The 16231-nt window shown below is 31.1% G+C and overlaps 1 protein-coding gene across 1 annotated transcript in view; it reads right to left on the reverse strand.

The window, feature by feature from the left end:
• Window positions 1-16231, reverse strand: part of LOC124366753 (disintegrin and metalloproteinase domain-containing protein 11) — a 492839-nt gene that overhangs the window by 41354 nt on the left and 435254 nt on the right. The window contains exons 13-16 of the mRNA XM_046823354.1: window positions 14467-14575; window positions 13171-13290; window positions 4146-4227; window positions 2274-2369 (exon numbers count right to left, since the gene is read on the reverse strand). Coding sequence (XP_046679310.1) covers window positions 2274-2369; window positions 4146-4227; window positions 13171-13290; window positions 14467-14575 — 407 coding nt within the window. The remainder of the gene's footprint in view (window positions 1-2273; window positions 2370-4145; window positions 4228-13170; window positions 13291-14466; window positions 14576-16231) is intronic.

Here is a 16231-nt window from a genome sequence, read left to right on the forward strand (position 1 = left end):
AATTGTTCCTATTTCGTCACTGGGCCAAGCAATGAGCCCCGTGGCACTCCTCTTCTTAATGGGATTCTTTCAGCATGTACTCTGTGTTTTGTGCCATTTTGTGTGTCTACTAATTCAGCAAGCTGTTGTCTGTTGTTTAAGTAGCTACAGAGCCATTGTGTTGTTTTCCTCTTAATGCTTAGTGTTCAGCAGCTTTTGGAGAAGCTGATTGTGATTGAGGAAGTCAAATGCTTTACTGAAGTAAAAAAATAAGCTAACTAACGCAGACAAATCTTCCTGAATCCTACTCTTCTTTTTATCTGAACTTTCTTTTTGCTGGATTTTAATAATATTCTTTAGGGTGTGGATTGAGTCTAACATGTTTCTTTTCTCTTACTATATATCACACAGCTCTCTTTTAAATTGTAGCATTGCTCTAATTGGCTTTTTTGTGCAATTAAGATTTTGTCCAGATTTTTAATAGTAATTCTACCTTACACATAAATTTGATATGTAATATGAGGCTGTATAAATGCATACAAGATAATTTTAAGGACAGAAATACTACACGTAAATCGCACTCTCTCAATAAAAAGGATCTCAGAATTTATTTTATTTATTACATGCTCAACGTGATCATCACAGCCAAGTTTGCTATCTATAGAGAGTCCTAAAAATGTTGTATTTCAATTTCAGTTAATTTATAATCATCTATTGATGTGTAAGGACTTGAAGACAATTGATACTGCTTTACTGCTTTGTATTAAAAGTCATGAAATTACTTTTTATTTATTAAGTATTAAATTATTGTTTGAAAGAGCACTTTACAATTAGAAAGTTCTGTATTTGAAGCCAGTTCTAATTCTTTCTGTGATGGTGTAGATATAACAAGGTTTAAGTCATCTGCATACAAGCATAGTTTATTTTGTACATGATTCGTTTGGCTAAGTACCTTATGCATGGCAGTCACCCAGTCATTTAACAAATAAATAGTAAGGGACCCCTGGAGAACACAATGACCATTTTTGGTCTCAACGAAGTAGCCTATGTTTCCCAATTGTTTGTTGAATATGAAATTTTGAAATAATGCCATCTATTGGTTACATATGACTAAAAACATTTGAAAGAAGTTGTACCAATCAATAACCTTTTCAATTTATTCACTAATTTGTCATATGATAAGCTATCAGATTAGCAGTAATGTAGTATATAGATTATATTATCCACGTATTTGCTTAGATAACATTTAAACAGAATACTTAAGGGGCAGGGTACGATAAGCGGACCCGGTTTTTTTTATATCGAAGAATGTAATCATCGATACCTAATATTCGCATCTCAAATCCTAGACTATCAATCGATATAAAAGTATCTAGAGTCCTCAATAACAATCATATGTTTTAAATTAAAATATGAATTTAATATTTCCAGTGATCAAACAAATTATTATAATCAAAATTAGGAAAACTGAAGAGGACCATGTTTGAACAGTTACAGTTGTTTCTTTCCCACAAATTTCACATAATGGGTTATTCGGTACAAGTCCAACATGTTGAAGCCACAAAAACATGTCTTATCCTCTTTTAAAGCAATGTCATGTAGTTTTCTAAAATTAACTGCCATTTTTAATAATCTAATGATACTTATGTAAAATTGAAATATTACCTTACGTATATTATTTGAGTGTTTACAGCTGTTGATATGGATTATTTAAGTTAATTTTTCAAAATAATTGATCAGTATTGATTGATTATATCGATGGTTATGATTAAGTAATATCATTTGCCAATTTCGATATAAAAAACCTGGTCAGCTTATCGTACCTTAACCTACTTAAGAGTCATGTGAATCCTATTACTCAAGATTTTAATATCACAAAAACACTAACTAATTTAGCGTATAAAAGGTACTTAATAAACACTTACTTTCCCATCAAATCCGAATTAAAATATGGTTACAGAAAAACTGTTACAAAACCTGCAGACAAGCATTTTCCTTTTTTATTCACAATTAAAAAAAAGACATATGAAACGGACTTTATAACTGCTTTGCATTGACTAATTATAACATCAAATCAATTGGTTTTAAATTCTAAACTGGCATTAAAAAAAGTCCTAATTTCCAATTTTCCTAGACTTTTACACAGTATCTTATAATGTATATCATACACAGACAATTTTTTTTAATTGAGGGATCCTAATGTGATTCGTAGCCTCGGGATTTTGTACAAAATCAGAAATATGAAGAAGGTAATCATTGTGTTCAGCTTAAGGTTAATTTTTACAACCACTTACCCCATGTCCCGAACACTCCAGGTTGTTGTGGTTGCTCGGGCATCTGCCTTGATCGATGTAAGGGAATATACTGGTGCACGACTGGTTCACACAGATCTGAAAACAAATTGTTTTCTATACATTTCAACATGTTCCGAGAGTATTCGGCATGGTCAATAGAAGGAATGTAAAATATTACATACAGATTATGGCTCAGTGTGTTCCTCATGTATAAGGAAATATTGAGCATTCATACAGACATCTTGTTTAAAACATACTAAATTTTAAAAAATATAATAAAGGTATGGAAAACTAAAATAGCAAAATATTGAATTATTTGGAATAGTTTGGATTCAAGTCCAACAATGGTATCTTTGATGCTGAAAGGCCTTGTTTAATAAATTTAAATTTATTAGAGGATTGTGTAATTTTTTTTTAAAGCAATACCGGCACTTCTTTCCAAGAAGAGAGACTTCCATTTCAGTAAAATTGGTATGATAATACAATTTTTATATTCACTGACAATAAGTGAATAAATTACAAAATGTAAATAAATAAAGTAAATAAAAGAACAAATCTGAATTGATAATGCTGTCATCCAAGCACAATATACAATCCAATATACAAGCACAAACTTAAAATTTAATAAACCAACACAATGGAAATTGAAGGACCGAACAGAATGAAATGGTCAACAGTAATCAATTGTGCCATTTGCTGTTTACCTTGCTTTGAAGGAAAAATTGTAGATTAAGTTAAAATTTTTGATCTTTGTACGAAACCAACCAATCCAACAAAATGACTCCAACACATGTGTTGATAACTTAGTGAACAATGTCATTTGCTTATTTTTTACAGTGCCTATACTAAAGTTTGTTTACAAATTTGTTCATTCTGCACTTTCTCTTTGCCATCAAGGTTACCAATAACACTCTGATTTTTTTAGTGAAAACTTAGCTGCCTTGTAACGATTTGATCCTAACATCAATAAATTTCTTCCTTGGACTAAAAAGAACCTATGTGCCGAGTTACAAGACTCTAGAACCTTTCTATCAAGAGTTAACGAAGAGACAGGTAGCCATCAACATGATTTTAAGAATGACCTATTAGGTCCTTAATAGAATGAACATTGTGGAATGATTTTTCACGATTAAATAAAGAAAACTCTAAAGAAACTTGGACATGCTAGCGAGACCCATAAATGATTATAAAGAAATTATAAAGACTTCATCATTGAGAATTTAGGGATACCTTTGTTTTCTTAACTCTTATCAAATTTTCTTCTTTTATTTGTAATAATTACACATTTTTAATGATCACTACATAGCTGTAATAATCAGAATAACTTTGTCAAAATTACACAGCAAGATGAAACAGCTCTGTCACACCAATATATAAGCCTACATATTATAAACTATTAGATTTTGTGGACTCTATTAAATGTCTGGATCTCAAATGAAGACCTAATAGAGTGTAAATAATTAATCTTTCTCAACCATTGTATCATAGGACAAAATATTAACAAGTTTATTTCTTAGTATTTATTAATAACATTGGCAAAAAAACCCATGAAAACCCTGTTTTTTTTTTAATAAATGTATTTAAATTACTAAATACAAAGAGTGGAAATATTGAATAAACCATTAGAAAATAACACAATGAAACAAAAACATAGCACAGTCCGATATTAGCACTTTAAAAAGGTTTAATCATATCATATAGTAGATAATACCACTTTGAGGGTTAAAAGAGAGCAACATAAAAGCTGGCTCATATTTAAATACACAGCAATAATATTATAAGAATAATTTAGCATTAAATCAGACAGTTTTCAAAATATATAGGACGAATACAAAATGTTTGTAAAATTGTTAAGCGGCTTAATATATTTACCAGGTTGTCGCCACATGGTGTACCGTCTCTGACTAGGCCCAAGTCTGGTAGATCTAAGTGGTTGATGGTTCCACTAGTAGTCCTGAAACAGAATAAAAGTCTGATAAGAATGTAGCCTACTTATGCTGCACAACTAAAAAAATCATACTTTAGTTAGTTAATAAAAGGTCAGATTTTTCCAAACTTATTACAGTACATCTTTTTTACAAATAAATTATTTTTATATTTTATTCTGAGAAAACATCCAAGTTCTTCTGATACCACTTACATGTATGTAAGTTAATTCTGATATATTACCGGTACTGAATCAACTGCAATTTCTTTAATATTTTAGTTTGACAATCAAGCAATTCTTAGAAAGTAAGAAAACATGAAAATTAAATGTTGGAAAGCCATATTGTAAAGTAATATTGGTACCCACATATGAATGAATGATGGATATGTTAAACTAATTGGCATTGTGATAAAACATGAGAAAAATCATGATTAGGCCTATCTAAGTTTTACAAGACTTACATGAAAGTGAACAATTAAGAACTAAATTAGCACAAATATTTAATTCATTTTGAAATGGCTTAAGGTATTTAAGTAAGTGAGAAATACTTACCTGATTCCTAAACCTTATGATTTGTAGTTTAGATTACAGTACACACATCCATAGTTATTTGGGGTTCAAATAACATTATCTTAACCTAGTACCAAAGACCCTTACTTGTAGTACTTTGTTTGTTCAGTGTTATGATAGCTATAAAATTTAGTGGCAAAAACTTAGAAAGTCCCATCAACTTCACACTAACGTTGTAGTATCTATAAATTCTATTATTATGATAGTAGTGTATATCATATCTAAAAACCCTGTTTGTAAATTAGGCCTTACTGAGTATTGATATAATGAATGATTGAAATGATTGGTAGGTTACATCGTAGTTTATAGAACAGGTGGAAGCATAGAGTATTGAATAAAAAATCTAGAGGAAAGTCCACATTAAAAATCCTTTCCGAAATTTGACTATCACGAGCTTAAGTAGTTTATGGTTCCATCACTACTTAACCGGAAATGTTTCCACATCCTAGTTTCCATGATTTGCCATATTGTGCCAATTTCAAATTCATCAATATTATATAGTAATCTGTTTTACTAAAACCTCATGTTAGTATTAATTCTTCTGACTTTGTTTTTTAGGTAATTCGATACAAATTTTAAATAATTTTGATAATATTGCTACATTATTGCCTATTCATTGCTATATTAATATGAATAGTGTCCGTAAGATAAGAAGACTGCAGGCAAACAATTGTCCATAGTTGAAGAAGAACAAATTAATTAATCACCATGGTACTACTCATATCCAAGGCTACCCATGACTATGAGTATTATCCTTGGCTATAGTATGCGTATTATACAATTTAAGAGAATATAATTATTGAAAGGAAATAACCAAACAGTTTCTAATAGTCAAATAATAATAATGCAGGTACTTGTAGTGTTTAGTGATTAACAGAGTAATGATTATGAAATGATTGTTGCTGTATAGAGTTATTACATGATTTGCTATTCACATAATAACACTATTTTCACGTTATATTTTGCTAATTCATACCACTGTTATACAGGTTAAACATACAAATTTTCCTTTAAGCCCATAAAGCACCAACACATATAAAACTAAACGACTAAATTAATTCATATACTAATGCTTTCATCTGTGTTTATAGATTTATCTCAAACAATTAAGACAGTAAACAAACTATTATTATCAATTAAAATATCAAATAAATCATTTCGTTTGCAGGTAAATAACTGTTTTTACAACAATGGTTGAAAATTTAAATAGACAACTTAAAATACAGATATTGGTCATATAAAGGTAATTTATAAAACAATTAATTATATCTATAAATGAAATCTCAAACCAGTAACTTTATTTCATACAATATAAAGCCAAGCACCTGATGGAAACTTGTAATTTATGTTTTCAGTCAAGTAAGGAAAATAAAGACTCTCTTGAATTTTTCTCAGAAATGCAGGCTGGTTACATTCTTTCTCACCTTTAATAAAAAGACTGTTCAGAGAGACAAATAACGGTACGATGTAATCCATCACTGTGAAATTTTATTATTTGCGGTGAGAGTGAGTGGACAAGGGGTGGAGAGAGGGGTTGGGTTCAACAGGTTGTTACGGGTAATGAAGACGGATATGGAGGGAGAATTTTGTCAGATCATTATTTTTCGTAAACTCGTTGTTGAGTAAGACTGCACAAAAGAGGTGTCAAAAATGAATTGGTAAAGAATGGTTATCATTTCTCCAGGGACTAAAAATAAAATATATGTACTGTTGTGGTTTTGTTCTTTGAAAAACGACTTGTCTTTCAGGAAATTTAGGACAGTTAATTTATAAAAAAATAACAACACAATGGTGTTAAGATTTGAATCGGTTACTTCCAGTTATTTGTTAAATTAATAAGGGATTTTGGTAGAAAAATCCAACGAAGGTTTCTTTATTATGTACATTTAAATCAATTATATAATTTAGAAGACATTATTATATATATTATATATATATATATATATATATATATATATATATATATATATATATATATATATATATACACACACAATATAGCAACCACAAAATAGATTAATTATATATGGTTATACCAAATACCAATACAATTAAAAAATTTTTAAGGGATTCTGTTACACATTTGAAAAGATTTTTTATTTTTGTCTTTTGTCGGAAGCTTATTTTTGTAATATTGATGTGTTTTACATATAAGAAGAATGTTCATCCAAATACAGGAAGAGCTACTCCATCAATGTTTACCTTTACAATTAATTACATACTCAATAATTCATTATGTTCTCAATACTTAAACACTCATGAGCACACTCTCTGGGATTTTGTTGCCTGCGATTAACTCAAGAGAGTTTTCGTTCGTCTCCGGCAGGACGAGTTGCCGTAGCTCAAATTAATGGCTGAAGAAGTGATTAGACCCTCTGAAATGTTGATATTTATGTTACCGCAAACATACTATTTCTATGAATGTTTTCTATTCGTCACCAGAGGGGCAGATTTTGTACATCCAAATACAGAATTAGCCAAAATAAACAGTACTGAAATGGTAATATTTTATTATGGTAAACACAGTAACATTAAATATAAATTTGACTAATAAATACAAGTCAAAGGATGGAAATTCGGTTAAACTTGGGTATTAACATGTTCAATATGACCCCCGTTCAGTTTGAGGCAACAATCGTACCGTTCTTGTAGGTTTTGCATCATTTTTAAGAATAGGGGTTGTTCCATTATCCTAAATACACATGGTTATCTTTTCTTTGAGTTGAAAGATGGTAGATGGTGGGTCTTCGCGGAAAACGTTTTCTTTTAACATTCACCAGACGTAGGCGTCCGGTGTTGTAAGATCGGGGAAATGGGTTGGGTAAGTGTGATTCTGGAAATGTTCTTGAAAACGTAATGCAGTGTATGACAAGCTTGGCCCACCCCTAAGTCCAATTCCGTATGAGCGAAAATAATGCTCTACGATAAAAACTTTCTCTACCGTTGTTAGCATCATGTTAGCAAAAACTAACCTCAAACAAGAAAGAAGTAATGAACACGAAGCCGTGACAACAATCTACAATTTTGAATCGGCTGATCGAGAAGGCAACTACAGCTGATTCAGTTTCAGTACTGTTTATTATGGCTAATACTGTACAGTCAGACGTGTAAGACATCGAGCTTTGTAATAGGTAAACGTTAAACGAGCCATTCTTCCTGCATTTGAAAGATCATTCTTCCATGTTCCGTGGTAGTCGAGAAATTTATTATTCAACGAAGTGAATTGAGTCGGCATGAAAAGATATATTATATCCTTGATCATGAATCCATTCCCCTAACATTCATCGTATTACTGCAGTCTTTACAAAAGTTTACACTACAATTATGTATAAAATTTATGTATGTGCATTTTGTATGACAGAATAAACATTTCTAAAGAGATACAGGTATGCTCTAAACGTTTAGCAAAATAAAAATAAATTAAATATGAATGCTTTGCCATATACTATCTATTTACTAGATCTTTAATATATGTGTAAGCCTTAATTCCACAAGATATTTTCACATATTATTAAGGGGACAGATTCCAATCTGGAAACTTAGTGTTCTATTTTTATAACATTAACGATACACATGTCAGAAAACTTGTTATCCTAATAAATTATTCATTGTAATGCATTGCTATATGATTATAAAAAGTAGGTGTTTTTTATACGTCACCTAATACGAAGGAATTCCAATATATTTAACACATTGACCACATTGTCTGATATTTGGTGACACACGATTCACTACTGTTATAATGTTTGGAGGTGAATGTGTTCGTATAAAATACATGAATAATTTACAGTTACAAAAACAAATTCTGTAATTTTGATGCTATTCATGTACAGTAAATTGTGTGTTTGAATAAAGACTATTGTATTTAAATTAGTCTGAGTTTCAGTCAATGATAACTGTTTTATTATCTCAATGTTTGTCATCTGGGGCTTAAACGGTTAAGTTTTAAAAACTGCATGAAATTATTTATTTTTTTAGTGTCATCAGAAATCTTTGAAGGAACTGCTTTGTTGACACAGTGGACTAGACTGATAACAGATGTTCTCCTGAAGTTGTGTTAAGGCCCAGGTACATACCTAGTAAGTTGTATTAGTCTACACTGATAAACAAGATAGGCAAAAACAATTAAAAATAAACCTAGCATAGGTATTAATTGCATGATAAACGTTCAAGGCTTTTCAACTTGAGCCATTTTTATACACAGTGTCTTAGAGTCTTAGTGGTTCATATGCATTTTTGCAATATATTGGTAAAAAAAGTTGATTAGAAATACCAAATCAGGGGTTTCAATTTGAAAATCACAACACAGTGGTTACTTAACACTTTGGCTTCCAATCAACACAAAGGTATAACAATGAGACATTGTGAATACTCAACTCCCATATACCTCTGGTAGCGAATATGTTAAACTATTTTATAGAAAATCACAACACAATGGTTACAGTACTTAACAAATTGGCTTCCAATCGACACAAGTCTAACAATGCAGTTATGCTAAGTACTCAACTTCCACATACCTCTGGTAACGAACACGTTAAACTATTTTATAGAAAATCAAGAATACAATGGTTACTTAAAAAAGTAGCTCCCAATCAACATAATCTAACAAATCTAAAAACTGCATTTCAGTGATTATGGTATAATAGTTTTAATTTATAACTTATTATTGTACATTCTGCAGTTTTCTTCTTGTTCAGTAATTTGTGGAAGCATCTTTTTATGGTTTGTACTTATTAGTAAAATTATACTTTTGTAGTAGTATCAAATGTATGATTAGGTTACATTAAATATATTTAAACACAAATATAAAACTTTGATATTTCTAATTTAACTCTACAGCACTTGTAACAAATGTCTTAAAACAATTGGATAAATGTATTGAATAAAAAAAAAATAAATAAAAAAAAAAAAAAAAAAAAAAAAACAAACACTTGAAGAACGAAACACATCTGTATGAATTACAAGATTATTATCTTTATTTTTTGCAGAGATCCAAATGAACTTATGTAACATTTCACTATTTTAAAGTTAATAACGTTGGGGAGGACTTACCTGGAGTCTAAATCCCAGGGCTTATTACCCAACACAGAGCGTTAACAAAGATAGACTGGGCATGTTATTCATAAGCCAATGACTACTGGGTACCCTGAGTACGTTCTTCAGTTAATATAGAAAAATGAAATTTTGGTTTTACATATATAATTTGATCTTCTGTGATCAGTTATGTAAATAAAGTATTTATTTAGAATAATATACTATATGAGTAAAACTGTTTATAGGTAATGGTAACGTGAGTTGAGGATAGGAAACACTGATTATAAACAAATATAAATTTTTTGTAACAAGAAATAAATGGACTGATCAATAACTAAAATAACTTAAATGATACCAGACGCTATAAAAGACATAGCTTCGTTGTTAAGTAGTTACAATTTAAGGAACATGTGTTAAGTATATTTGATATTTTGCATTTAAGAATTATTTAACAAATTTTAAAAATTATGCCATATTTAATATTAAAAAAATTGAACGGACTAAATTACCAGGTTTTTGATTTTTATAAAACGGCTAGCTTATAGTTTAAACGGGTTTTAATTTTTAATTATGAAACTGATTAAAAATAATTGGAATTAAATAAAAATTAATCAGTTTCTAAATTGGGTTTCAAATTAAATCTATGAAGTAAACTGGTTTTATTCACATTGTAAATCCATACCTATCATCTATATAAACGCATTTAGTTTGGAATAACATCCAATCAATTGTAAGCTGTTACTTGTTTATAATAAATTAAAATAATTTGTAAAAGAACTAATATTTTTGCACTTTTACTCTTGTAATACATTTATTAGAGTACTACAGGAAAACATAGTATAGGCCCTACTAATAATATTTTTATGAAATACATATTTTCCGAACAGTCTCTGAAGTCACACAAGGATTAAAGAATTGTAACTTTTGTGTAAAAGCAAATAAATTACCACAAGTTATATAACCATAAAATGAATAATTTATTTATTGCTATACTTTTAGTTTAGTTTTTATATTAACAAAAATTTAAACATCAGAAGGCAATATATCAAAATTGAAATTGTCGGTAGTTATTTTGCAGTTTGGATAATAAACGGGAAAATGTCAAACGATAAGATGTTTCATCCTCTGTGAAGATAATCACTAAAGAACTTGGTTCCAACTTGCATCAATAAATAAAAATCTGGAAGAAATAGAATTATGAAAAAACAATATTCCTCTATTGCACTGTTAAATATTCAACTTTGGGGAGTATTCATAGCTAGTTTGTTGATATATTTTTTGATAAGTGGATTTGTTTGTTTACGATATGGGAAAGTTAAGTTTTACGTTGTAGAAGGGTCATAATTTCCAAAGTTGGGTAACCTCCTCAAACTCTCTCCTAATATACACTTCCTCTTTTAAGAGCAGAGTGTACCAACAACCAACTTGATTTTAGATCCATAAGAACCATATTAAATGCCAAACACTAAATACGCCCTAAATCCCTTAATTTTAATCATACAATTATGGGTGGTGTCTCATTTTAAAGGTATGATTAAAACCCATCAAAACTCTTTACTCAGTTGTCCACCACATTCTTTTAATCTGTTTTAGGTCTGATCTTAGAAACAGAAAACAAAAAACTATTCTTTTTAGCAACTGTTTAAAACATAAATCTGACTAGATGCAGATTGAATTAGGTGTGCCACAAGGCTCATGTCATGTCCTACTTTTTGTTTAGTTTGTATTAATTTCCTTCAATCAAAAATTGAAGTAATTAAATTTTATCTGCAGATGACATGAGTAATTCTTAAAGAATTAAACATGCATCTTTTAGAAATAAAATTATAGAAACTAGATCAAAATTTAATGAATGGTTCCATTCCAATGGTTTGCAAATGAATAATACAAAATCACAGTTAATTCATTTTAGAACATTTTGTAAATAAAAATGATCTGAGCCTATCTATTTTGAATACAATAACATTAGAGAAAACTGAAACTATTTCTTTCATGGGTATAAAACTGAGTAAATATTTAAGCTGGAATTCCATATATAGAATCTTTAGGAAAAAGACAGCTTTGCTTGCTGTTAATGTTGTTTTAAAATAAAGTGAGATTTGAAATTTAAAAGATGATATAGGTATTAACATTATTTTGACTCCATAATGAAGTATGGTTTTACACTATGGGGATGTTCATATAAATTATAGAAAAAAGCAGTACGCATATTAACCAGATTTACGCCCGGGACACCATGCAGAACTTTTTTGTAAAAAGCTATAAATATTTACAGTATATATTATATATTTATACTTTATATATTTTTGAGGTTTTACTTCATATGTATCGAAACAAACATTTAGCACTAGAAACCGTCATCCCCCATAGTTATAATACAAGTCATATGTATCTGCTTCCAATCCCAATTCTAAAGACAAAATTATTCAATTAAACATTTTATGTAGTAATTAAGCTACGGTATTCAATTCTTTACCAAAACGTTTAAAACCTTTACCATACTAAAAATGTTTAAACAAAATTAAAAACCTTCTCTTAGATAATGCCTATTACTCAGTAAGTGAAAATTTGTTTGGATTCAGCCAATTTTAAAAACGTTTAACATTTTTAATTTTTCGTTTAGTATTTTAACTGAATTTTTTTATAGTTTTAAATTTTTAATTAGAAATTAAGTTTACATAATTATACTCTGATGAGAGGCATCTGTTTTGAATTACAATTTATAATAGTGTAAAATGTTATGTGCTAATAAATGATTTATGACTCATCATATAGTTAAAACATGTCTCCCACACTTCTATGACCAAAAATAAGAGAGCAAACGTACTAGAAGGCTTAGGGTAAAATCCAAAGTCCTTTCATTGCTGCTGGCTCTCTAGTAAATCTACTTGAACAACTTTATTCTAATCAGGACCAGAAATTCATATTTATTCAAATTTGTTAATCTGTTTAAGAAAATCACAAATTTAGATAATTTTTCACACCTTAAATAATTGCCCAAGACGGTGCTATTCTCTTGGGCAATTATTTTACTATGAGACAGAGACTATCTAAATTTACAACCATTTCAGCATGCAAACTTCTTTGTAAACAATTTTGGGTTATGGTATTCTTCCTGCGTTTGTAGCAATTGATTCTGTGCTACAGTCCAACCAGCATCAGAAAAATTGCAGCCTTACTACGTGCAACAAACATTATGATGCAAGCACCTTGATTGCCAACGAAGATGGCAATTCTTCAGCATACATTAGTTATACTGTCAATTAATAATAATTTTACAGAGTGATAAAACTTCATTAAATTAAACAACCACAAGGGCAAAATGAAAGACACTATTCTCACAAAGGTGAGCTCCAAACCACTTACTTGCACTCATACTCCGTGCCCTTCATAGAGATGATGGTCCTAGCGTACAGCTCATCGAGTCCTGGAAACATCGGACGACCTGATCCCAGTTGACATTGCAGGGATCCGCACCTCACGTTCCTGAAGGGGAAACAGTAATGCTGTTAGAAGATTGTAAATCTACTTAGTTCAATATTGTTATAATTCAGTCTTAAATTAAGTTGTATGCGAAACAAGTTAGTAGACAAACATTGGTTCACAGCCTAACCATGTTTTGTTTGATATACGTTAGGTCTTTCAAACCTTCACTATAGGACATCCAGGAAATAGATACTAACACTAGTGGTGCATATATGCATTTTCTTCCTTCTCCAGTATCTATTTCTCACTAATAGCTTCTGTAAAACAGTTACAATGGTTGCAGACCAGTAGTTGCGTTAAAGATGGAAGGCTTTTGAGTGCAGTCGCTCAATAAGGTGTATAGTAGAAGGAAGGTAATATAAGAGCGTTTCTGATTAGAGTTAAGTAACTGTTATGAACAGTTTGGTCAGATGGGAAGTTTGTATGCAGTCAGTTGATTAGGGTGGGTGATCTAGTATAACGTCAGGGGCTGCTCTTCAAACTGCCCTAGAACCTTCTACCCCAGCAGCTGTTTCTGGTATTAAAGGCTTTACTGTCGATGGAGACGGCCGTTGTAGCTATCCTATATTGTGGTAACTGTAAGGTCAGTGACAACTCTGGTTACTTGGAAAAGAATTGAGTGTTCCTTGCGGTATTCGATGGAAATGATTGGTAAAATTATTTCGGAAACGATAAAAAAGAAGTTTTTTTTTAACTTAGAGATGACTAGCAGGAGAGAGATAGGACGGTAGCTGTCCAACATGATGAGGTTTATCCCGGGCTTAGCAAAAAGAACAATCTTCGAAGGCTTCCAAGAAAACAAAATAATCGAAGGACAAGACTGGTTAAACAGTCCAGTCACCAAGATGGTAATCTGCGGAAAGCTTGGTTTCCTATCTCAGCACTGACTGAATGTTTTACTCAGAACAAAACAAAGCTGAGATACGTCCCCGTCAATATTCTTCAATGCAAAACCTGCAGTCCAATTAGACCGCGTATAACTTCAAAACCTAAAATGTAATGTAAACAAAGTGAATATTACATGGGTGCAACACACGCACCATGAATAAATCCGCAATATAACAGAATGCAGTGAGTGTTATAATGTTATAAAACGTTAATAGCGGATATATTAGCATAGACAATATGACATTTTTGTAGACAAAACATCCACTTAAATAATTTCTATTCACTCACTCTTGGTCACACTTGATGAACTGCTTGCCCTCATCTCTCCCGCAATGTCCATTGATGGAACCTTTGGAGTTGAATTGTTTGAAGCACTCCGGATCTCCTCCTTGACCTCCTGTAAATATAATTTTTGTTAATTAGATTTCCTGGCTCCTTAACGTATGTACACACTTTATCTGGAAATGTGTATAACGGGAGGGTAAACTAAATATAAATAATAGAGCACTATAGAGAAATTCCTAAATTCCTATAAAGCACTATAGGAGTTTTATTGATGATAAGATTTATACTCTTTTAATTAACACAGTGTGCTAAACATGCTACGTTTTATACATAGCACATTTTGTAAAAACTCCAATGATAAAATTGTATCACTATGGTATTTTATGAACACGAAAACGTCAACATTCATAACTACTGTATGTAGGTAAAGTGCATATAACCAACCATTGCTCAGATATCGTCAACATAGCCTACATTAACGCATTTATGAAATGAACAGGCTAGTGTGTGTTTTATCCGACAGGCAACTTTCATGTAAATATTCCCGTGTGCTCAATACACACTTCAAAATATCCTTTTTTGGAAAATGCCCTTTATGGTGCACACATCTGCTATGTGTGCACCACATTACTTATCCTAAACTGAGGCCCACACATTTCGCTAGTTAAAAATAACCAGTTATACGATAGACTACTTGACCCAAACGAGCATACGTTTGAATTATAAGTTAAGTACTTTCGCCCAGGCCAGCTCATCACAGTGAATCAACTGAAAAAGTGCCACAAATTTTGCACAGACATTTTCTTTAGTTCAAAGATTTTTGGTAACGATAAATCGGCATTTATGTAGGTGCTATGAAATATAAAAAACAGATCAAAAATCTGTTAAAACCGTTATAGAAATTAGAAGATTCGAAAATTAGTAGTAAATCAGTAAGATTAATTAAATATAGGTATCTCTTATACCTTTGGATTTTTCTTGGAGTAGTATGAAAATTTTTTCAAGTGACAAATTTATGAATCAACCTTTGAAATTCTTCTAAGCGTAGTTTTAATAACTTCGCTAAAATCTCGTCAATTCCTTATTCTTTAATGATCCAATCGAATTAATTACGTACCTACTCAAATTTGTGCGTGGGAGTAAGGCAAACTTGTGCTCAGGTCCATTGTTTATCCACAACAGTCGCGCTCGCACCTCTAAACTATCGTCAGGGTGACTGTAGTACGGTGGTGAGCATGCATATGACAGGGTGGCTGCTGAAGTTATTGAAACAGCCTAACTGATACATCAGGGGGTAAATAATGACAGGCTCCACAGCAGCCGTCAGCTTGTCATGTGGGGCTGACAGGGGCTTCATCATTGCCCCCTCCCTCACCACCGCCGACACTGCACTCTTCCCCCTTACCATTCACGTTAGCGCTTGCATTGTGTTTGTTTGTTCCATCTGCGAGTTTTGAAAATTAAATTTAAACATGATAACAAATCGAATCCACTTTGCAAGGTCCCGTATTATTTGTAAATAAATATGGAGGTTGAATAGGTTATAAATATAGGCCATTGGAAGCTCATTTACAGTACCTATTATTACAGTTTTAATAGCATTTACTTATATAAATTAAGCAATTTTATAAGTAAAATATCAGCTTAATAGAATAAACATGATAATCACTCTAGTGAGGTGTGATTTCTTAAGGACTATGATCCTTCATGTCAACCAAGGACGTAGCCAGTGAGGGGGTCCAAGGAGTCCGGACCCCAAAAATTTATA

Source organism: Homalodisca vitripennis, chromosome 7, assembly GCF_021130785.1.
Source record: "Homalodisca vitripennis isolate AUS2020 chromosome 7, UT_GWSS_2.1, whole genome shotgun sequence".
Classification (NCBI taxonomy): domain Eukaryota; kingdom Metazoa; phylum Arthropoda; class Insecta; order Hemiptera; family Cicadellidae; genus Homalodisca; species Homalodisca vitripennis.